This window comes from Sparus aurata, chromosome 23, assembly GCF_900880675.1.
Source record: "Sparus aurata chromosome 23, fSpaAur1.1, whole genome shotgun sequence".
NCBI classification, from domain to species: domain Eukaryota; kingdom Metazoa; phylum Chordata; class Actinopteri; order Spariformes; family Sparidae; genus Sparus; species Sparus aurata.
Genome location: NC_044209.1, coordinates 8447685 through 8472149, shown reverse-complemented (window position 1 = coordinate 8472149; position 24465 = coordinate 8447685). Strand labels below are relative to the sequence as shown.

The following is a 24465-nucleotide window of genomic DNA, read 5'->3' as shown; positions in this document are numbered from 1 at the left end:
CTCACATAAAATCATATTGTCTAAACCATGAGATCTGTACATTGACCGAACACTGCAATAACAGAAAGGACGGACTGGATTAGTTAATTGTATGTTTGAACGAAGCTGTAATGCATCATCACGTTTGGATTAATAACCATAGGCTGTATCATATTTGTGAAGTCTGCGCCAAAGAAATAATCTTGCAACCAGAGACCTCTCCTTCCTAAATATAGAGAAGCAGCAGCTCTGCGTCTCCCTCTGGCGGCAGATATTGTGTATTTCAGTAAACGTGGAGCACAACAAGGTGGACTACGGCAAGTAACGGGATTTGATTTCAGTGTACACCTCTTCTTTCAAAACGACCAGGAGTTATATGAATACTGCAAGATGTTTGGACGACAGTTCACTACATTACGAAGGTCGATGGTGGTTTGTGGTGAAAAGTGACAATGTGTCGCCGTGAGTGAAAGAAACCGTGTCAGACTGAGAGGCTAACTTGTGGCTGTGAACACTGAGGCAAAGTAAAGTCGCTTCACATGCGCCGACACCTTTGTTATTACCCGACAAAGCAACACAACACAGGAAAATAACTTCCTTCCTGCTGCTTCACCAACTCGAAGTGCAGGTTTGGCCGCAGGTTTTCTGCGAGAAAAAAGGTAGTTGCCGGGGTAATAGATGCTCGCTTCCTGTTTCCTCTTAGAAGAAAACAAAACTTGCCAGCTTCATTTGATGCCATGTTCACCCACCCCACATGTCAAATCTCTCACGAGCAATGATTTCCCCGAAGGCTTTACGAGAGTGGTGTCGTGTCACATGCGCCCATTACCCCAATGTGGAAATAAAAAACATGTCAACCTCATTCAGAGATGGACTTGCCTTTTGTGCCATCATCCACAGGCACAGACCTGACCTAATGTAAGTATACCACCAGTCAGCCCTCGGCCGATCTGCAGGTGCATGACCAGGACATTTCTAACATTGCAAACACATTGTGCTTGTCTGTTTTGGGAGCCCTGAGATTTAATTGTCTTCTACTGGGGTTCCTCCTGATTGACTAACATGCAGTCTAATCTGGAGCAGAGCGGGACCTGCACACTGTCTCAAGGGCTTATCTGTTCTCCTTTGCTTAATCTCTCTCTGTCTCTCTGCTTAGCCTTCTCTTGTCCCGTTTAATGGGATTGGTTGGTTTGTTTTTACCTCTCGCATACAGCGATTGCACCCGAATCTTCTCATCTGATCTCTGATCTCTGAACTGCATTTGTGCTCACACAGTGCTTTACGGCTGCGTAATCACTTGTTAACCACCATTCACAGACAGGCAACTGTTCAGGTTTGTGTTGTGTCTTTGTGTCTTTTCCCTCCCCATCAGTTAATCAATCTCTCCATTTTCCCCCTCACCTTGCTCCAGAGATTTCAGCTCCCTCTCCAAAGACAATGTTTTTCAAAATAACAAACTGGTGAGTCATGTCCTCCTATGTTTTTCACTCGAGCCACGATAACTCTGTGGTTGGGGTTTATTTCTCATAACTAACACGAAACACTTTTACACAAAACTTGTGGGGAAGTAATATTCATGCAACTCCCTCTTCACACTTGTCTCTGTTTGTCGTCCCTGGTCTATAGGCATTTGAGATTGCAGAGACGAAGCTGGGCATCCCTGCACTGCTGGACCCAAACGACATGACTTCCTCCAAGGTGCCTGATTGTTTGAGCGTCATCACCTACCTTTCCCAGTACTATTATTTCTTCAACAGGAAGTGTTATGGTGGGTTAAGTAGCATCTCTCTGTTCTCTATTTTCTTTCTTTTTTTTAGCTCTTTTTAGGTGCAGTTACAACAGATATGCCATCAGAGGTTTATTGTCTTGCTCAAGGGCACTTTATCAAGGCACATGATAAGTGAAGTGTTTTTTTTAGATATACAAATCATGCACATGCGTTATTACCAGTGTTTTGGGTGCACCATTGTGCGCCTCATACTCTTCACAGACAGCCAATGCCCTCCTCTGTTCAAAGCAAAACAGCACATCTTCATTTCAAGGTCCTTGTTTGCCGAACTGTGCTCTATTTGCATGTCTTCTCTTGACTTTGAAGCAGGTCTTGCCAGTTCGAGGTCATCACATGTCACCATCTTAAACAGTCTCACAAAGGTAATAGCTGGCAGCTGTTTTAATGCAAACACACTCCCGACGCGAACCTGCCTGTTTTCTCCTGGTGCCTGTCACCAACCAGTTGCTGGTTTCTCTTCTCTTTTCAGAGTTCGACCAATCTCGAAACCAGTAGAGAGGATCGTTTAGCCAACACGAGGCCAAAAACAGTGTGTCGTTTGTGTTTCAAGCCGGTCCACCTCATACAGAGACATTGGATAGACGGAAAGGTCTACCATCGCAGCTGTTTCAGGTAACGGCGCTGCTCATAAGGTAACAGCAGCATTTTTGTTTTGCTTCTGTCAGGTTTCTATATCCAGATTCCAGATCACGGCTGTGTGTGGATGCGGTTGAGACGGACTGCAGTTCCCACATCAGAATGCGTTTCAAATGTGTTTCGAGTGACAACTGTGCTCATATTTGTCATCCCTACTCCCGCCTGATTACAGCCGAAAGGGATATTTATCTGTGTTCAGTTGTACAGCTTGAGACGAGAACTGTTTTTTTTTTTTAGTCATCTGTTTTTAATGCTGCAACAATTTCATGTTTGTGTTTCAGGTGCAAAGTGTGCCGCAGCACTCTTCTGCCAGGGTCGTACACACAGGGGAGTGAAGCCGGAAGTAAAAGTTCTCATCGCGTCTTCAATCAGCAAATTGGATCTGCTGACAGTCGGCCCAAACGTGCGTCTCAGACTGGTCATTTTTCTCTGGGTGGATTAGCTATCACCACCGTCCCACATTACGCTAAGAAAACAGAGTCACAAGACAGACTGGTTGGTAAAACAGCAGAGACGGAGGGGAGAGACAGTCAGGAGAGGAGCAGAGAGGTGAAAGACGGACTACAGAGCATTGTAAGGAAACCAGCACGTTCTCATCTCCCCCCACCCAGTGTTAAAGACAGGGCCATTGAAGAAGCTGGAAAAGCTGGACCTGCAGCCATTCTTGCAGACAGCAAGACAGAGCAGGAAGTGACTGAAGGAAGTAGTCGGCCGGTTCCGGCACCCAGGCGAATGTTGGGCTCCTCTGTAGTCCCTGTTCCTGCTCCCAGGACCAAAACTTCCCAGGAAACCAACAGCTCCTCTGCTGCAGGTAAATGGACACCATGTGATATAATTCTTCTTTCATTATTTTGTTTGTGTGTTGATATTAAGTCATGTCCATTTCTGCTCTTTCATGACTGAAAAAAATGTGAAGCCTTTTTTTGTTCTCTTCTCTTTCCATGCGCAGGCACTTCATCTCAAAGCTCACCTCACATGTAAGTGCACAGAAAGTCTGTTCTCTGCTTTCCTTTTGGCACAAAACTTACGCTTTCTCCTGCATTTCTCTTGAATATATTGCATTTTAAAACCTCTCTTACACTTAACTCATTTCACCCCTGTAACTTACAGCTATAAATCTGTTAAATATGGACACATTTGTTTTGAAACCAATGACGCGATGGTTGAAATTCACAGCCAGAAGACAACAAGAAGACATCAACAGCACAAAATAAGTGTGCTCGAATATGTGCCAAGTCTTTCAGAGCAACGGGAAACAGTAAAATATAAGAACTGTAATGCAGAAAAAATACCATACAAGCAACACAAGGCAACAAAACACAGCCGGAAATACTGATTATAAAGGTTTTTAAACATTTGAAGACGTGCGGAGCAGCAATAAGACACGAGACGTAAATAAAACACGACAATAATGATAAAATGTTAAAAAAACATAGTTACAAGTTGGAAAAAGGGTGACATTGTACATCCAACACATACAGTAAGCCATGCTGTAAGACACAACATACACAACACAATAATTGAAGCTCATACCACACTGATGGTAAAGCACTAGTGAATATTCCATAGACACCCAAGTCATGTAAAGCTGACTATCTAGCAATGGGCAAAAGACATTGGACAAGATAGCAGTTTGGTTAAGAAGGGATGTGCAAATTACTAAATACATGGTACTACAATGCCGGAATTTTCAGAAAGGCTGTTTTTCATCTGTAGTCCCCTGGCCAAGGTCTTAAAAAGGCTTCTTAAAGAATACAGCAAAGAATAACAATAAAATGACATGTATTTTGTGGATTCAACTTGTTCACATGTCTGACTTTTCAAAAGAAATGCCTTTAGATTTTGTGTGAAGGCACAAGTTCTTACTCCAACTGGTTCGGATTGTTTTGTGTTTCACAACTGGGAAAACTCTTTCAGAAAAGCATCGAAGGCTGAAGGAGCTGTACCTGTGAATGGTTACGCCGTCCCTTTTTATAATGATTTATTAATAGGAAGTAAGGACAGATTTCTACCTCACTTTTGGAGTCATCTCTTAAAATGCCTCCATCTTTTCCCTTGTAGCACCAGCCCGAAGGTAAAAACCAACCATCCATGGCTGGCCATCGTCCATCCTGGACCCTGGACACAACTGCCTCCTGCTCCAGCTCCAGTACCCACTCCACGATCCAAATCTGTCTCTAACCTGCACACGTCATGGTACAGACCCAAAGTGGCTGCGCCCAATCCATTTGGAGAGGATGTCGATGATGTCACTCAGGATGAGAGCACTGCAGACCAAACCACGCCCTCAGAGGCAGGGAATGAAGGCAATCTGAGTGGAGTTACTAACACAGTTGATGGTTCAAGTGAACCAGCTGGTGATACAAATAAAATTGGTGTATTAGATCTGGATGTAACTGGAAACACAGGAGGTTCTCTCTCAGATGTGACGGAAGCAGCAGCAGCAGCAGCAGGGCCGCATGCCACTTCAGATGGAGCATCGAGGCATATATTACCCAGGAGTCTCTCTGTGCCAGCTATCACATCGGCTCCCAGTCAGGGTTCCCCTGTGCCTGCTGACATGACAGAGGCAGGTGACCAGGTGACCCCATGTCAAACTAAGGTATGGATAAAGATAATTAGTAACTTTTGATAATGAAGCCTAAACGAATCGTTAATTGGAGTAGAAAACATCATATTAGATTTCATTATTATCATTATCAACTCAGAACTACAGTCCTTGGCTCCTACCAAAGGAAGTTTTTTATGGGATGCTTATGCTTTGTAAACATGTCACACAAGGTTAGTCAGGTTTCACATCAGTCTGTCTGTCATGATTTTGTCTAACTTTAACCAGACAATGGTATATAGTATGAACTTCCATACAACTTTCTGTTTTGTTTCCACTTTTAGCTGGCCTGCAAAGAGAACCCTTTTGATCGAAAGCCTGCAATACCCAAGTCAAAGTCTTTTCAGGTCCTCCCATCTAGACGGGCCCCTGCTCCTGGACATGGCTTCCCACTCATCAAAAGGAAGGTACAGTGGCTGGATTTAGGAATCAAAGGCAACAAAAAAAATAACTCAATTAATGTTTGTATTCATTTACTTGTTTCTAGTTCCAAATACATATTGCACATCGCAACAATCTGAACAACTTTTAGAACTGCCTCCACATCAACCTGATTAGAAAGATTATATGCAATGCAGTGTTTATTGAGCGTTAAACATTGATTATTATAGCCCTTATCATGAGGTTCAGTCACGTAAATTGCTCTGGTGTAAATTCATACTTGGTTTTGCAGAAATGATGTATCAGAATTGTTGTTTATTTGCGTTGCTCGACAGGTGCAGACGGACCAGAATATTTCTACAGAAAACCTGCAGGTGGAGATGAGAGAGCTGGACAAACATCTGGAAGCGATGGAGCAACGAGGAGTCGAACTGGAGAGGAATCTGAGAGACTGCAAGAATGGTTCACCAAATCGTTCTTGAATTATCTAAATTAAATGATTAACGTGCAATAAGGATTTTTATATCTCTGGCCCCTCTTTTGTGTTTCAGATAAAGAAGAAGAACAAATGCTAATGGAGTGGTTCTCTCTCATACATGAGAAACAGGTTCTGGTGCGCAGAGATACGGAGCTAGTTTTTCTGTAAGTAGATGACACCAGAGCAGTGATATGCCATTGATTTTCATTTCCACTGCAGTTTATTCTGCACCCAAGCAGTTTCTTGAGTGTTGCAATGCTTTACACACATTTTGTGTCATGCCTTTTCCCAGGACGAAGCAGCAGAAATTAGAGGAGAGACAGGCAGATGTAGAGTACGAGCTCAGATGTCTCTTAAATAAACCAGGTCAGTGTGTCACTTTTTTCTGGCTAATATATCTGAAAATGGTAACAGTTATTAATCTGAAATCAGGGCCATTCCTGGGGGTAAACAGGTTATATTGTTATATAATAATAACAATAACAGTAGGCCCAACATTTGTAGTTTCACCCCAATCCAAACAACTTAATAATGAGCATAAATAGATCACCATGATTTTAAAACACTTAAACATTGTATATAACACTCTCATGGAAAACAGATTTTTTTTTTCTCTCAACGAAAGACACTGAATTTATTTTTTATTTTTTTTAACAACAAAATGGTTCTGAGTTTTGCCTTCTGACCTGAAACATATTTGTGTACAAGGGGATAACAAATAAATCAGAAACCTCACTGGGCGCCTGTCCTAAATGTGGTCAGTGTGACACAAATAAGTGACTTGTTTTGTCAAATGTTGCACACCATCATCTGAAGAGAGTGACTGGAGTCAAAAGGATCGAGATCAGGAGCAGCAGCATATGGACGAGCTGGTCGCCATCATTGAACAGAGGAACCAGATCATCAGCAGCTTGGATCAGGACAGGCTGAGGTGCAAAGATTAAAAAAATACATGCTGCCTTCACATTCATAGGTTTTCATTGTTTCAAAGTTTGAATTTAATTTTGGTTTCCTGATTAGGGAAAGAGAAGAAGATATGCTTTTGGAAGCCATGATGAAGAACAAAGGTGAGAAAATTACTTTTTAAAAGTTCCCACTGCCTTTTTCATACTGCTTGTGCCTTCTGCTGCCCATTTTTATGCTCTTCTCTGCTTTCAAAAACTCTCAAACGTTTTTCACAACAAGTAACTGTGACATCTCTCCTCAGAGTTACAGAAAGAAGAACTGAAGGAGCTCAAGAAGTCAAAAGGAAAGTTCAAGCCCACCAAAGTTTTGAAGATGCTGAATCACAGAGCAGAGAGCACCAAAGACTCCATGGACAAAAAGAGCTGAAATACTGTCATGACTGCAGAAAATCTCAAGGACAACAAACTCGCTTATCGTAATATCAGTCAGTTTCTTCATTTTGATGAAGAGCTGTTCACTAGCATAAACCAAATGATTAGATGATTAAATCTTTTTTTAAGTGCAAATAGTTCAGTCTTACCAATCCATTTTGTCTTCATGTTTACTTGCTTGCCCTGTCTCCCAACCTGTATTTATGTTTTTTAATGTTATTACATACTTGTATTAATTGAGGTATGCAATAAATATTTATTTTGCCAAGTTTTATGTCATTTCTAGAACTGTATATATAACGATTAAGCAACTCTTCTTTCAAACCGTTTTGAAAATGCTTGCTATCTGCTACAAAAAGTACATGGAAATTCACAACAAATTTGTAGTAATAAGCAAAACAAAAGTGCCATGAGATATGTAATTAATATGAACATTCCCAGGGCATAGAAGTCATTTCCATTATCAATTTCATTGTCTTTGCTCTAATATTATGGTTGTATCCCTACAAACACTGGAAAGTAGAACTTTGGGATCCTCAAAGAGCAGAGCACTTTATTCTGGCTAAAATCTTACAGTGTGCAATTGCTATCCATGATTCGTGCATCCTGAGTCTACTCTTGTTTTCAGAAAGATGGCAGCATTTTTAAAAAGACAATTAATTTAGGGTAAAAAAAAGTTGTGGGATAGTCTATACTTCAGGGATTACTGGTGAGTTTCTGCCATCACAAGTCTAATCGTTTAGATTTAATCACTTGTAAATTTAAAGCATTAAATGCATTAGCTATATTTTTTTTTAAAAAAAGGATGGCTTTTTAAATTCTAAACAATAACAAGGTTATGGAGAGTTACCTTCAACCATTCAGTACATTTAACAACTGTAAGCAAGTGTGTCACTATTTGGATTAAGCCGCATTAAGTGCGTAGGAAGGTGGACCAAGACGCTATCCACCAGTTGACTGGACAATGAAACTGACAAATTTGGCCTGACAATGTCTATTATCTTATTTATTGTTATTATATCAAATACGAACCCAATAGTTTGTTTTTTTCTACACCTTGCACCATAGCCTTGCACAGTACAAGCGGAACGAAAGACAAGCGTTCCTCTTGAGCATCCGGAATATTTTCCTGCGCACGAAGCCACCGGAAGTTGAAAGCTCTTGCCGTTCATGTGGGTTCATGTTGACAACAAAAAGTGTCTCTGAAAAATCGTACGAATAAGGATTCACATTACGAGCTTCGGAGTGAAACATGTCCGACAACGAAGATAAGTAAGTAACGACGCTTATGTTGTGTAACATATCATATTAAGCGGCCTATTTACTGTAACGTCAACTCAACACAACGTGGGCTAACGTTGACGTTACAGCTAACTAACATTTAGCGGGTTAGCCAGCAGAACTGTCCAATATACACCTGAATGTGTTTTCTTTGTGCTAACTGTTATCATATCAAATGTGTAGCTTCGACGATGGAGACTTTGATGACGCCGAAGAAGATGAGGGATTAGATGACCTGGAAAACGTAGAAGATGTAAGTTCACCAATTCCATATTAGATAAGTGGCTGGTGTAAGACCTACATTTAGCTTGTGTGTAACTTACTATGGCATTTGTTTTTTGCTTCGGACAACGCTTCTATAAGATTAAGCAATTTGTCCCGCCTTAGATGAGTCCAAACCTGTTTGCTCTGCTCTTGTGATCAGGAGGACCAGGAGAACGTGCAGATCCTGCCTGCAGGAGAGGGGCAGCAGGCCAACCAGAAGAGGATCACAACACCCTACATGACCAAATATGAGAGGGCCAGAGTGCTTGGGACACGAGCTCTACAGATAGCGTGAGTGTTTTCATGTGTTTGTGAACCAAGACACTTGTCTTGGTGGTGTGATCACAACGTCCTGTGTTCAGATCTGGCTTCTGACCATTTGACTCCTGTCTAGTCACTTGCTTACACTCTTTGCTGGTGTGTTTATTGTATTACAGTAATGTGTGATGGACGTGGAAGAACTGTGTGTGAGACTAATTTTTTTTAATTTCTTTTGCTTTTATTTGTTTGTTAATGTTTTGCCTACAATCGTGGGTACTAGTCTGACTAATAACTGCAAGTAAAGGATTTACTGATAAGGATAAGTAAGGATTTCTTGTTGCTCCCATCTGTTTGGTCTTATATTAATTTACTATTATTATCAACAGTTACTGTCAAAAATGCCTGATGTGTTTTTTTTTTCTGAAAGCACACATAAGTATCATAGTAAATAGACGACTATTAATACCTCCGAGCACATTATTCGTCTGAGTGGCACTAGTCAGTACGTTTAATATTATGAGTACCATAGGCCAAGCCAATTTGTTGTCAACTATTAAATGAATAGCCAACTATTATGATAATTTATTCAGTGGTTTGACTAATTTTTATTTTTTATTTTAAAAGTAAAAGAAAGTCAAAATTCTCTAATTCCAGCTGCTTTAATCTAAATGTTTTCTGGTTTATTTACTCCTCTGTGACAGTCAGTCAGTCTTCAAGTTGTGGACAAAGCAAGACATTTGAGGATGTCATCTTGGGCTTTTGGACATACTGACAATTTTCAACATTTTCTGACACTTTATAGACCAAATAAGTAAACGATTGATCAAGAAAATAATAGACATTAATCAACACCATAGCTGAATCATTAGTTGCAGCCCTGGTAGGACGGTTTGTTTGTTTGGAGGCAACTTTGATAGTCGACAGCTAGTTGCCACTAAGGTGTTGACTGTAATGCAGCATCTACTTTACCTGTCTGTCTGCTGACTTGTCTCCAACAGAATGTGTGCCCCAGTCATGGTAGAGCTGGAAGGAGAAACAGACCCCCTGCAAATCGCAATGAAGGAGCTTAAGTAAGTAGTACCATTTTTGATGGCAATGTTTAGGTTCTTTGATCATGATTTAAAGGGTAGGATAATATTCTTAGATTTAGAGCTTCGCCGTACTTTCCAGTGTCTTAGCATTCAATTAGTTTTTTCTCTCCAACAGGGGCAGAAAGATCCCAATCATCATTCGCAGGTACCTTCCTGATGGGAGTTATGAGGACTGGGGCTGTGACGAGCTCATCATAACTGATTAAACAGCTACTCCAGTGTTTACTGACTTTATACAAAATATGCTGGTACACACCCGTCATCTTCTCAGGGTAGTCAGCTACACAAATGTTGAAGTTTCCCGAGATGGGTGCAACTTAACTTGATCCGCAGACATCAATCACATCAGCTGACCCTGTTGGTGAAATATGAATACATAAAATATACTGAACAGACACCCGAAGCTCATCAAAATCAAAACAGTGTGTTTCTTGCTACTTTCTCAGTCTCATTGTGTTGTTATATGCCATGCACTTCCTATTAAATTCACAGTTAAAATGTACAGTACCTGTTTTTCTTAACAGCTGTTTTAAAACTTCGAGCCACAAGGGGAAATGTAACTTGGTAAAACTTTTTTTTAATTTTCAAAATAATCCTGTGTTGTAATTATTTCATCTGTTGTTTTGAAGAAGAGAGGTGATTAGTTTGAAAAAAGTGATTTATTGTTATTAATAAACTCTTTTGTATAACGGGCAATGTCTCATTCATAATGCTCATAACGCTATAAACTGTTCAAAATGTAATGTATACATATATATATACACACACACACACACGATTTAACTGCATAACTATGCAATAAGCTCCAAACACCTGTGATTAGTTGATCCTTTAGTGCACTGAACACAGTGCAACAACCCAATACCAATTTGACATTCAATATTCATATTAACTGTCAGAGATGTTGATACAGCTTTTAGTTTTAACTGTTTGAACTAAACATCCTCTTAAGAGTCTACACATACAATATGTCCACTTTTCCACTGTCATATAGATTTATTTTGTGGAGCAAAAATTATCATGACTGTTAGACAGACACATGAAATAACTTTACAGCTGAATGTGCAATTCAGCTAAAGACGGCTGTAACTCACAGATACGAAGGCAGGTACACACGTCACTCTTTATCATGTTTGTCATTAGTCAGCAGTGTACTTTTAGCTTGAAATTCAATTTTTACATAGATGAGATTTCTTGGGGAAAAAAAGGCTGTTTTCTGGTACATCCATTTAATCAAACACTGGAGATAATATCCTAAAAACAAACCACACTGCTTCAAAAATAGCTGGCTGTTATCTCTCCACACTGTCTGATAACTGGTATGAAGGTCCAGCTTCAGGAGCTCTCTTAAAGTGATGAAGCAGGTTTTCTCCTTCAGTAGTGTGTGACCGTGTTGAAACTGTCATAATGCTTACCGTATCCCCCCTCCACTGGCATACACACTCACACGCTCAGAGCAGCCAAACAGTCACTGTATTGTTTCATTAAAATGGGCGGTTGCCCAGGCAGAAAGAGGGTCAGAGCTAGCTAGAAGATAGAGGGGGGCTGAAAGTTTTTGAGAATGAGAGGATTAACCGCTTTGTTTTGGAAGAAGCAGTCTGATGATACTCCAGCCTCTGGTAGATGGGAGGATGGCTTGTACACTTTACATGCTATGTAGATGATGAGGACATACTACTTAATAAAAACGCAGCTGGGGAATAAAGATAGGAACTGATGAGGCAGCGTGTTTTGCAGAGGTAAAAGTGAAGCCAAGTGTGTGTTGCTGTATCCTCATCTATCTCAGAGGCAGTTAAACATCATCAGGGAGAAGCCAGTTTGTACTGGTATCTATAATTGTGTTTTGCCACAGTCATGTTATTAATTTCTGTAAAACTGCTTTCATCTTGATGAGGGGAGACAGCGCCTCAGGGTGACGCTGCTCTCCTTTCATGGGGCGGATGGGGCGGCCCATGTGACACTCAGCAGCACCAGCCGCAGTGAGGACACCATCAGGTCGTCCTCAAACCATCTGAGGTGACCACAAATATCTCTCGACTTCATCTTTTCTCATTACTTTAGAACTCATTATGTTTTTCCTCTGACAATTTCCCATCAACCCCTGTGATTACACAGCACTTGGACTACATAGTGCAGTATCATTCCTAAAATTGGTTCACTGGCTTTGTTGATTGGGGTATTGAAGCGAGGGGTGATGGATTACGTTAATTCAGATAGTGTCTTACTTCAGTTGTTCAGATATTGTGGATTATTTTACATATCCTCTTGCTAACAAGTCTGGCTACATGATTCCAACTTTTTGGCTATTCTGCTTTGAATTTGAGATCAGGACCATGTAATTGTATCTTTGATAAATGTAAGCAATCAGGCAACATAAGAACATATTTTTTTTATTTATTTGAATGCATAGTTCATGTTCCTTTAGCAAAATGGAGACTCAGAGTTTTGTGTTAACTTTTATACCAGCTCCGCGGTCTTTTCATGGTGCAACACCTGATTTTACCAGACCTTCAGTGCATCAGCCTCTATGGAGGAAACAAACACCACCCTTCCAGATAACATCCAATGCTTTTGAATAGGGCTGCAAAATATGGTAAACTATGAGACTTGTGGTTTGTACCAAATAAAAATGTTCTTCTACAATACGAATATTACATTTGGCCTGATTGCAATTTGGATAATATTTCAGGTAACGGTACAGCCCTCCTCTCTTTACTGGCTTTATTGACTGCCTGGGTAGGCCACATAACATTTTCATGGGTCTGCTGTTTCTGGCTGGCATCTGCTTTGACAGTTTGGTGATCATCATTCACTTTAACAGACAATTAACTCTACCGGAGTCTTCCTTCTGGTTAACTCTATTAACCTTTCGATTGTTTTAATTCCATTACAGCTTCAACCTAAAAAGAAAGTTTGGGGGATTTTTTTGGTGGAGCGGGTGAGTGTCGGGGGTGAGAGGAGGAGGGTGGGTAGCAGGGGTCTATGTGCAGAGAGAGTATGAGAGTCCCTTTGTATCCCGGTGAAGCTACAGGCCAGGCAGGCTCCCTCACTGCCCTTTTCCCCTCCTCCCCAAGCTCCCCTTCAATGGCCCTCTTTGTCTTTCCAAAGTATCACACAGCCGATTAAAGAGAGGGAATTAGGAGTCAGGCTTAACCCGCAACACACAGGGAAAAACACGCATTCACATATATACATGCACACTAAAACAAGTTTGAAAATATGCATATAGGCATGCATAACCAATCACACACCTATCTAGGGCCGGACTAGTTCAAGTTCAAGGAAACTTGTATTGACAGTCATCGGCCGCAAACCACAGTAGATGAATGTGGATCTGATGACGCTTCTGCTACTGTTATAACACAGTGCCTGCACATCCCCATTACTCATGTTTAGCTCTGCTAATGGTCAGTTGTAGATTGCTACAGCCAGCTAAACTGAATTATCAATCAGCTGAACAGATTTTACCAAGAATGTCAGCAGTATTTGAGCCACTAGGTGCCATGAAGACGTGCTTTTGCTGCTTTGTTTCTGTTAACTTCATAACAATAGGAAAACATTTTTTATAATCTTAAGGACAGTTTGTTGTTTGAATCATCAGGATGTCAGATTTATTTCCCTGTTATTATTATACTGTTATTCAGACAGAGATTTTAATTGAAAGATAGATTATATAGATTATTTAAGACGATTTGTTCCACTGTAAAAATGTCTCAAGAAGCAGACTTGTATTAAATCAGAAATAATAGTGCTTTATTTCAAGTGAGAGTAAAAGATCATTAGTCATCATCACATGTTTAGACTTTTTGCTCTTGCTGGTATTAAGAGGTTTTGTTGCTGTGTTGTGTTGGCAACCATTATACAAGAGACAAAGCAATGAAATACTAAAATGGCAGTCAATTATTTCTTTTTTCATTAAGGTGAGAAAGCAATAACAGCGCACACAAGCGTAAAGCAAATATAAATAAGAAATGTAAAATTCATAGCAACATTACAGATATTTCACACATAGCAACAAGGGTGTAAAAGGAACTGTTATGCTGGAGGTAAATGGTTAAATAAAAATGGGCTTTAAACTTCAACGTGCTGCATGCATATGGTTTGGATCTGTGTCCAGTAGTGATAAACAATATTTTTTAAATGATACACATGAAAACAAAGCAAATTCGTATTTTTTTTTTTTCACTTACCAAGATGAAGAATAACACACTTAAAATACAGTGCTGTTGCGAAGATGAGGGACAGAAATGAAATGTGAAAACACAGTAATGAAACAATAAAGACCAAAGAGAGAAGAGAAATGAGAAAACAACATGGAAAAACTAATGAAAAAGTGGAAAACAAACATGATTTAACATATAATACGGTTGTTGCTTATTGATACGCGAGTAGCAGTTATTATTAAGGACAAGGCATGTTAGGCTATGACAAAAATGTGTTAAAATGTATTTTTTCTCCTCTAAGCTTTACACACTCAATCTCTGGCAAATGTCTCTCAATGTTGGCATCTTCCACAGTGAAACTGTCTCAGAAATTCTGGTTTTGTTTTTTTTAAGTTACACAACTACAATCAAAGGATCTGACATTTCAAATTGAATACTGTTCTATATACATATTTTGAAACCATTAAGGAAAAGAAAATGCAGTGGTGCAGACTGTCAGTGGAGATAATAATGGCAAAAAGCATTTGACAGTATTAGTACAGTAAATTGTTAAAACAGCTTTTTTCTTGTATTCCATGACACATTTGGTCAATACAAATCGATTATCCAAGTATAGATAGATATTTTTACCATTAATGTTGTCCATGAATACATCAAAAATCATCACACTCATCAGTGCCATTGTGAAAAAGGCAAAAGTAACTTTTGACACTTCTTTGACACGTTTAGAAGTAATTTACAATAGGTCACATTGGTGAAAGCTAAGAGAAAACTAATGAAGTGTAGGTAGTTTTGAGTGTCACGTTGGGAGAAACATCTGTACAATCTGTTTCTTCTTTACAAGTTTTGGTCTCAAAACTTTGGTTGTCTCACAAATATTTCAAATCTGTACACATCAATACATTTGCAATTTCAAGTACAGTATAGTATATACTATCCTGATAGTAGTTAGTCATCATGTTTTTTTGTTGTTGTTTTTTTTGACTAAATATACATTTCACTTAACAAAACCTCAACATGTTTTATGGCATTTGTCTTCCACGCACGCTCATTGTGTTTTAAAAAAGGCATTTTAAGTGAACACAGCATTATAATTTGAATTAAAGGTCCAGTATGAAGGGTTTAGTGGCATCTAGTGGTGAGTTTGCAGATTGAAACCAAGTGGATACCCCTCACCTCACCTTTCCCGACAGTGGCTGCTAATTATGCAAAGTGAAAAAAAAAGGGAAATAACCTCTCTAGGGCCAGTGTTAGGTTTGTCCATTCTGGGATACAGTAGAAACATGGCGGTGCAACATGTCAGACCCCATGGAACAGGACCCCCTTCCTTTTTAGATATTAAAGGCTCATTCTAAGGCAACACAAAAACAACACTTCTTAGCATCAGGTGATCATAGACTAATGAAAATATCATTATCTATTAACTATCTCTGCCAATAGATCCTCCTAAATCCTACACACTGGACCTGTAAATGGACACAAATGTGCCTCAGAAACCGACATAATGTTGTCAGTGTTCGTTGTACTGATTTCCAAAAGCAATACAAAACAAAATAAAAAGGTCAGTTTGCCTGAGATGCGAATGGGCCAGCAAAAAATACTTTGGCACTCCATTATTCTGGTACAAAAAATATCCATTGCATATAGAATGAATTTGGATCCCTCTCAGTCACACCCTTCAGAATAGAGATCAAGGTCTTTTTCTAATTCTGAATGTGGATCATGGTCTCTGTTGCTACTTACCCCATGTGACTTGTGGGAGAGGCCCATAGACTGTGATACAAATGGAGTCACCAAACTGACAGACACACGATCTGTTACCACATTAAACACTGCCACTGGAGGTTCTGCTGCTTTAAATCTATCCTGAACTCTGCACCGGTGGTGGGTTGGTGTTTTTCCTCTGCGCTACCAAAGTAATACATTCTTTCGCTACTGTACTGTGTGCCCCAAATAATGAACCACGCTTCAAAAGCACCACGCTCCGAGCTCATCCTTGAGCTGTGATGGCATTTCTGCCTCTGGCTGAGAACAGAATGGGGTTCCTCCCCTCCTGCCTCCCCAGCCGACTCCCCCAGTGCCTGCCCAATCCCCCCAGCCCAGACCACTTCCACCATTGCTACCACCAACACTGTTGTTGCTGCTGCTGCTCCTTGGGTCTGACATAGGGTCTGAACCGGCACCAGTGCCCTCTGGTCTCGTTGTCTGTCATGGCCGCGACAGAGTAGTGTAGACAGGTTGTTCCCAGTGCGTGGGGCTGTGTGACTGCGGGACGTTGGCTGGGTCAGAGATGGCAGTGTACAGGGGTCTCTGGGAGGGCCCCATGTAAGAGAAAGCAGAGTACAACCCCGAGGCTTGGCTGGAGTGGGCGTAGTATGACCCTGAGGCCTGGTGTTCAGCATATTCAGCAAACTGAGCCCTGGATGCCAGAGAGGGGAAGGCGGAACTGTAGTGGGGAAGGCTGAGGGAAGTGTAGGTGACATGGGAACCAGCTGAGGCTGCCTCTGCAAAGTGACCCCCAGCACCTCCCCCCTCGCTCTTGATCTGGGCCTTGGAGGGATCTGAGGTCAAAGGGGCACCATGATGTTGCTGCTGCTGCTGCTTGGAGAGCCAGGCTGCTGAGTGTCCACTGGCCGCTGCCAGAGCTGAGGAGATGCCGTAAGTGTATGGAGAGGCTGGAGATGCAGTTGCTGCAGCTACTGCCCCAGCACTCTGGCCGACCCCTGGGTGCCCATTGGGGGGAAGGTACTGGTCAAACTCATTGACATCAAAAGGTTCCATGTTGACCATCACCTCGTGGCTCATCTCACCAATGTCCACATTACCAAAGTCAATGTGAGGTTTCCCAGAGCCCGCAGGACCTGAGCTTCCCTCCGCTCCCATTGTGCCACGGGAGCCCCCATTCCCAGAACCCTCCCGTTTACCATCTCCTGCCTTACCCGACTGAGACTCATTCTTGGGAGTGGTGGGAGGTGTGGGAGGACTGTGACTCTGACCTGTGGAGACACAAGAAAACATGTATTTACAGTAGTCTTTGCAGATTCAGACAGTTATATCTCTGTGTGCCACAGTCCAGTTGTATCTAAACTAATCTAACAGTGTGACAGGGTTGGTGTCAGTGGGAAATTGGCAGGGAGCCGGCAGCCCACCTGCAGCATTAGGGTGGTGCCCCTCTGCCAGAGGGGACCGAGCCCCCCCACTGTGGACCACATCCAGGTGGAGGCCCTTGTAGTGGGACTGGCTGTGGCTGACCTCACCCTCCGAATGGCCGTCGGCCTCGCTTCCTGACCCGGAACCAGGTTTTCCGTTCTTGCGACGCCGTGGCTGGTATTTGTAGTCGGGATAGTCTTTCTTGTGCTGCTTCCTCAGCCTTTCTGCCTCCTCGATAAAAGGTCGCTTGTCACTCTCATTAAGAAGCCTTTGATAAAAGAAAAAATGTAGTTGATAGGTTTGTTTTAGGTATGAAGAACAGAAGTTAGCCTCAACAGTCAATAAAATATAGTGAAATAGCAGTCACGGTGTGGTAATGGTAACATGAAAACTAAAAATGCACATTACGATGAATTATTCAAGGCTAAATATTCTGGAGGAAGTCAAGAATTAATGACTTTTAAAGAATGTAATTATATAAATAGGGATATTAAAATAATCTTTCACAGATAACAGGGATATGCTCTGCAACACATAATTAATTGATACATCTGATCCAATTTCTTGCATATTAATATATTATGTTGATTTACCACAGCTGTGCAGCTGTATTTGGTGCCATGTCTGCGAGGCACTTTTAACTGCTGGACAGTAATGAAATTATAATGGCCAAAGATGCATCCTGTCTGTAACATGAAACTGTGCTCCACCGCTGGCAGGAATGCCATGAGAAACCCCTGACCTTCTTCAAGCTTGCTGTTCATCGTGCTTCTGGGCCAATTAACCAATCATATCCGAGCCCAAGGTCAAGTCTTCATCTAATTAAATTTCAGTCCCCAAGAGGTTAATGAGTTTACCCTTTCTGACCTTTTCGTCAGCAAATAGTGAGTGTCCTGTGTGAGAAAATAACAACTGGATGGATGGTCTGACAGAACTTTAAACTTCAAAAACTGCAGGGGTTCTGTGATGAAAGGTGGGGGTGTAGACAACTAGTGATCAGAAACTGTGAGAGGCCGAAATTTAGGAATTTTAGAACTCTCAAACCAGAATTTACGTAAATGTGCGAACATGCAAATGTATTAAGTAAGTGGGGCAGAGGCAATTTAGAATATAAAATGCTGAAAAAAAATAACAAGAAAATGTTATATAATACTTGCAATATTTTCAGATTTGAAGGTTTAAAAATCCTTTATGGTAAATATGAGCTGGAAGGTTGTGAAAGCACCCTCTCATTCCCCCAGGAGCCGTTTACTCCAGCTACATGGCCAGTAATTAAACAGTGTATGAAATTAGACTCATAGGAACATGTGACACACAGTAACTACATTAAAAATGCTTCTCAACTGGTGACCTGTGTTCAAAAATGGGCAGTGAGACAATGTGGAAGAGTTTTGGGGCAACACATCAAGTTCACAAACAGTACAGCTCTCCCATACATTTTGCAGAGGACATCATACGACACATGAAGGAATGTTATCTTGCAACATTTTCACATGACAAGACCACAATCATATTACATTCATAAAAAAAACTTTAACAAGGTTTTAACAATGATTATTTTAATCAATGATTAATTTGGCAATTTTTAAATTGTTTAATCTATAAAATGTCATCAAAAGTGAAGTCTTGAAATGGCCTCTTTTGTCCAAATGCTAGTCCAAAACCTAGAGACTCATCATTTATGATAATAAATGACAAAGAAAAGCAACAAGTCCTCACATTTAAAAATACCAAATAACAAATGTTTGACATTTTTCCTTGAAAAATGACCAAAACTATGAACTGATTTTCAAAACAGTTGTCAAAATGATTTTTCCTCTCGATGGTGCCTTTGTCTGCCACATCTCTCTGCAAGTACCCAAAAATTTATACCACCATTGTTTTTTAATCTCAGCAGCAATGTGAGTGTACTTTAAATTGGCCTGAAATAAAAATCTATGAAGGGTAATGACACGAAAAACAAAGGAAAATGAAGAAACACAATATGGATAACGTCAGTGCATGGTGTGAAAGATCAGCTGGTTGGGGTGTTGCTTTGTAAGCCAGTCCTTAGAAAAACTATGTGTCTACTCAAAGCAACAACATGATTGCTTTAACCAGGAGCATTTATTCTTGAAACTCACTGGCTTGATCATTTTTAGGGTGGACCCTGAAAATAAACCCTAGCCATCATCTATAGCACTGATGTTTCACAACATGTGTTTTTGAAAGTTTATTCCTGAATATGTTGTACTCCCTGTTGGTTTGGCGTCTCTAGACACAGACGTAATGTTGCTGCCCCCTGCTCTGACATCAGTAAACACCTCTGCTGTATACACATTTCACAGCTGATGTACTGTGAGTGTGAGCATGTTCACACCATGACAGTGCCCCTCACCTCCAGAGCTTCCCCAGGGTCTTGCTGAGCTCCGCGTTGTGCAGGTGTGGGTGTTGGTCGGCCAGTTTCCTCCGCGCCGCCTGCGCCCACACCATGAAGGCGTTCATGGGCCTCTTCACGTGCGGCTTGGTCTTGCTTCCGGAGTTTACGCGCACCGGCATTGGCACGAGGGTCCAGTCGTAGCAGTTGAGCACCTGGCTCACCGCCTCACGGATTCCTGCGGGGAAGCGCTCGTCCTCGTCGTCGGATTTGACGGACGAGCAGCCCGCCGCAGAGTCGTCAAGACCCGACAGCTGCGGCAGCTGCTGCCCGTGGAGAGGCGAGTCGCCCCCGCCAGCCGCACCGGAGGAATGGCCCGGGGAAAGGGAGCGACTGTCGTCCGACATCCCGGGACTGAGCTCAACCTCCGATAGGCTCTGCTCCTCTCTGGACATCCTCCTACACACACAATCCTCCGGATGCGCAGATGATGTAAGGCCTGTTCCTAAATGCGTAATTCTACCTGTCGGGTCCTTATTCCAGTCTATCCCTACAGTGACGTACGGAGTGTGGCCTGACTGCTGTCTGTTCTGTCCCTCTGGCCTCCTCTAAGTTATAATATAAACTGCCAGTCTGTCTCTACTCTCAGCCTCCGTTGCAAAACTCTGTGAGGGTTCCACATTAAAGTTCTTTCCATCCGCGTTGTTGGTATCATAGGCGGCTCAGTGCGCACCTTGGACCCCAGTTTACCTGCTAGTACACACCTGTCTGCACCAAACTCACCCTGTCTCACTTCCCTCCTGACTTCCCCTTCTCTCTCTCCTCCGTTTGTCCCACGATTGAAATCCAACGGCAAGGACCTGAAACAGCAGAGTGATGAAGAGTGTGAGTTCAAGAAAGGAATAGTGGCAGTCCCTGCGTGAACAGGCGACGCAAGCTTCAGCACCTGTAGGCCCATTGACTCTATGGAGCAGGCGTTGTCATCTGGTCAGTGTTTCATGCCCCCTCGCTAAGGAGGAAAATCTGTGTTTGATTTCGCATGATTTCGTTCTCTCCATCACAGTAACGAAACGTAAAAAGACTCATCCCTGAAAGAATTGCACCACCCCATTTATTTTCTCTCAATAAAATAATCCCAGATTGTCTCCGGGGCACTCATGAAGATACGACAAGTGCCTCAAGCGGTTCCTTTAGATATCATGAGACATCTTCGTGGAAGTAGACAAAGGGGACTTCATATCCGTTCAAATCTGTGTGAAACGAAGATGAGCTATACGATGGGCTCAATAGAACCGGTGCACCCGGGGGTCTATTCAATATTTATTAGCCTTATGCCCAATAAATGTTATCATCGGAAAGCACAGAACCTCCTCAAAATACAAAGCGCAACTGAGAGTACTCTATTGCTTATTGTGGGTCTGCATAAAGTTCAGCTGTATGATACATAAAAACAAGTGTACTGTGTGTGTAGGATATGGAGTCCAGCGCAGAGCCTCTCCCCCCGCCCCTCCAAAACAAGCTACTGTTTAAGGTTTTGCAGTTATTCCAAGCTCCCCGGAGAGAAAGTGTTGGAATGATATGAGGCCGCAGCAGCACAGACCTCGGATTTGTCCTGTGCACTTCTTGGATAAACACGGCCCGGCGCTGGAAATATAAACCCAGCGTGCATGCGTGTCCCTATACGCGTGTGTGAATTGGACACAGTCTGTTTGTCGAACAGTGCCGGGTCTATCGACGGCAGCAAAATGTGTCCCTGTTTTGTCCATTAAATCAACACCCTGCCTCGAACTTCACGTCCTAAATCAGCGAACTTCCTGTCAACCAGCAGCGCCACAGCCCGCTGGTTTGTTTTCTGCTTCGGGATCAAATTGCGGGTCAATTAGTGATCCCGCTCCCTTCTGATGACATTATGTAACGGCTTGTCAATTTAACAGACTGTGTTATATACCCACTTAACACTTAGTTTACCTCACCTTTATATGTGTGAGAGAGGGGTGCACATTTCTTTTAGCATTTGGCCCGAATCTTGGTGAATTTATTTTACGCCTTGTGAAGTCTGTTAACCTCGGCTTCTCATTTCTGGGCACTACTTGTGCTGATCATCTACCGTTCATATGACCTCTAGAAGGTTTTAGCAAATCATTTTTATGATGGCATTTGGCTCTGTTGGCTGATTGCAGAGTTCAATTAAAGGTTCTGTAGCTCTTAATGAAAGTTTGACCAACTTGGAATTAACATCAGAATGGATGTTAGGAATCGCATCCATTTCCAGCGGAGGGGCGTGTAAAGCTTCACCATCTGTCTAAAGGCGCATTAATAATTGCACTCGCCTGCCACCTGGTCACCTCACAGTCTCGTCACGTCTCTATAACGTCCCCGCCACAGACACAATACGTGAACGTCGTGCGTAAAAGGCACCGAATGCCTCAATGCGCACGTGTTGTCCGCGTTCGCACGACACGCTCTTGCTTGTACTGTCACTCTAATGAAAGACAGGAAAGTGCAATGATCAAGAATCCTTAGCCTGGGTGGTGATAAATTGCGTCAATGACGACATTAATCATAAAGTATATCATCCCTTAAATAAATATACATTTGGAATAAAGCGAATGGTGAACCCAACAGGCTGCAGCAACAAATGTAACTCTATTTATTATCTGACATTATATAAGATATAACATGTATTTGACTCATCCTTTAAATAATCCTTATTATTAACAACTTTTGTTGAGCACTTTTACTGTGCGTCATGAATTTCGGCTATGTGAATTCATTATCGCCGCTTGACCTGCTAGTAACTTGGCCTTAATTTGCTTGTTTAGAAACTTTTTTTTTTTTTCAATTTGTTGTACAATAGCTCACATTAACAGTGTCGCCTAGTCCACGCAGCTTCAAAACAGCAGTAGCCTGAATATCGGACAAAACAGCAAAAGATGGAATTAATCCAAATGCACTACAATCTAACAAGGAAAATATACAAATATTTTTTATCTAAAAAAACAAACCTTCTCCACCAAAAACCAATTAGAGGATACGCGACTTTGACGATAATGTTTGGTTAGTTAGACTCTTTAAACTCTTACAACTAATTTATCCAATGGACTGAGCCAATTGCTTTTCTTAGTATTAAAAGGCTTACTGCTTTCCCTGTCGAACAGAAAACCTTGAATTTTAAACAAAGACAGAACGACTTTCCAAATAAATAATGATTAACAAGTCAGGCCTAGAAATCAATTTAGAACAGAACCACTTGTTGCACAAATATAAGTGTCAGAAATTGTTCTTTAAGCCCACATCACATTTTCTATTTTGCTGAAAATACATTTTGTAAAAAAAAAAAAACTATTCTCACAAGGTTGTGCATAAAGACCTGAATGGGTGAAATGATCCAAATGTAACAGTATTAAACTTAGAAAACGAAAAAATCAGCCATTTTGGACCAATATAGAACCAAAGTGCTATTTCACGAATCCTGACAGAGTTTGCTAATAATTATCGTGCAGCGTTAACGACTGTCAGAGATAGTATCGCATCTTTAAATGTGAATCGAGGTTGTTCTGTTTCAAATCGCAGAGTCAGAGCAGCCATCAGCAGCAGAGAGGAAAGAGTTGGAAATGCTAAGCGCCTTACTTCAGTAATGAGAAAAGGAGGTCGCCGGTTTAGCACGAGAATCCGTGAGTTCCCGAGTTTCCAGAGTGACGCTCGCTCCCCAGCCCCCTCGCTCGCGCTGCCCGAGTATGAATGCCTGCTCTGTGTGTCGGTACCGGGGCTTAAAGAGCTCCTTGTATGAGGCTGAGAGAAAAAAATAAAAAGATACTGGGGGGGACAAGTCTTAAAGGAGCAGCGAAACTGCACAGATGCAGGCTCGGAGATTTCTGATTGGTTGAAATATTTGCCATCTCTCGCGCTCTCACTCCTATCTATCTATCTATCTATCTATCTATCTATCTATCTATCTATCTATCTATATAAAGTCATTATTTATCAAAAGATGGAGAGCAGTAAGTTTGATTTCTCTCAAACTGGCTGAGGGTGAGTCAGATACCAGTGTGCGTAATTGCGCGCACGAAATTTACGCACAGGGATTTGAACATGACAAATTATACAACTGACTTATCATTACGCTTGGATATGGAGATGCTTAGCTGCATTGTATGATTCAATTACGCGCACTCTGTATTATACAGGGAAGCGTATATAGTTCATGTGATAGTCCCACACCTTACACGCCAGTTAATTACATTCACAATTTTCCAGGAACCGAAATTAACAAATTCTTTGTTTTGAGAAATAGCGGGCCTATTCAAATTCAGACTGTGCACGAATCCAGCCGAGCTGCTGCGGGATTTTCGTGGTCAATTCATCACGAGTATGATATTTGATCAATCCGACGCGGTATAATTTTTAGATTTCAGAACATGCTCGGAGGTATGTTGCCGACTGATCCATAAATTAAGCTTAATCAGTGGCCTGATCTCATCTTGAGAGGAGAAACGGGAGAGCTGTAACTCACACAAAGATACTAAATCACCGAGAATTCATAAAGGTCAGGAAAAAACCCAAAGCCTCGAATTGATTTCACATATTATAAAGCGTGTTGCGAGGCCGTTTTCCGATTCAATGGGCGAAAGAATGACAATCATACATCGCTGAAGGTGGCGTTTGGTTGTACGCACATGTTCATCCACTTT

At 41.6% G+C, this 24465-nt stretch overlaps 3 protein-coding genes across 6 annotated transcripts; 2 read left to right on the top strand and 1 right to left on the bottom strand.

Annotated features, from left to right (window-relative positions):
- Positions 1-231: 231 nt before the first annotated feature.
- LOC115574809 (MICAL-like protein 1) lies at positions 232-7476 on the top strand. 3 transcript variants are annotated; one of them, XM_030406427.1, is made up of 15 exons: positions 232-897; positions 1391-1439; positions 1606-1747; positions 2078-2130; positions 2238-2380; positions 2686-3215; positions 3354-3381; positions 4466-5006; positions 5297-5419; positions 5729-5855; positions 5945-6035; positions 6164-6237; positions 6688-6802; positions 6892-6938; positions 7079-7476. In XM_030406427.1, the coding sequence occupies exons 1-15, from the start codon at positions 734-736 to the stop codon at positions 7201-7203; spliced, it is 2352 nt and encodes a 783-aa protein (XP_030262287.1). In that variant the 5' UTR covers positions 232-733; the 3' UTR covers positions 7204-7476. The 3 variants fall into 3 exon arrangements, with proteins under 3 accessions (XP_030262287.1, XP_030262286.1, XP_030262288.1); XM_030406426.1 differs by having other exon boundaries at positions 2075-2130; XM_030406428.1 differs by lacking the exon at positions 1391-1439 and having other exon boundaries at positions 233-897; positions 2075-2130.
- Positions 7477-8318: 842 nt separating this feature from the next.
- polr2f (RNA polymerase II, I and III subunit F) lies at positions 8319-10798 on the top strand. The gene is made up of 5 exons (XM_030406424.1): positions 8319-8480; positions 8673-8742; positions 8914-9044; positions 10013-10084; positions 10221-10798. Exons 1-5 carry the CDS (start codon positions 8461-8463, stop codon positions 10309-10311), a joined length of 384 nt encoding a protein of 127 aa, XP_030262284.1. The 5' UTR covers positions 8319-8460; the 3' UTR covers positions 10312-10798.
- A 3038-nt stretch (positions 10799-13836) lies between these two features.
- Positions 13837-23572, bottom strand: sox10 (SRY-box transcription factor 10). 2 transcript variants are annotated; one of them, XM_030408378.1, is made up of 4 exons: positions 23405-23572; positions 19796-20634; positions 17526-17686; positions 13837-17264 (listed from the first exon to the last, which is right to left on the bottom strand). In XM_030408378.1, exons 2-4 carry the CDS (start codon positions 20227-20229, stop codon positions 16477-16479), a joined length of 1383 nt encoding a protein of 460 aa, XP_030264238.1. In that variant the 5' UTR covers positions 20230-20634; positions 23405-23572; the 3' UTR covers positions 13837-16476. The 2 variants fall into 2 exon arrangements, with proteins under 2 accessions (XP_030264238.1, XP_030264237.1); XM_030408377.1 differs by having other exon boundaries at positions 17418-17686; positions 23405-23571.
- Between the last annotated feature and the right edge of the window lie 893 nt (positions 23573-24465).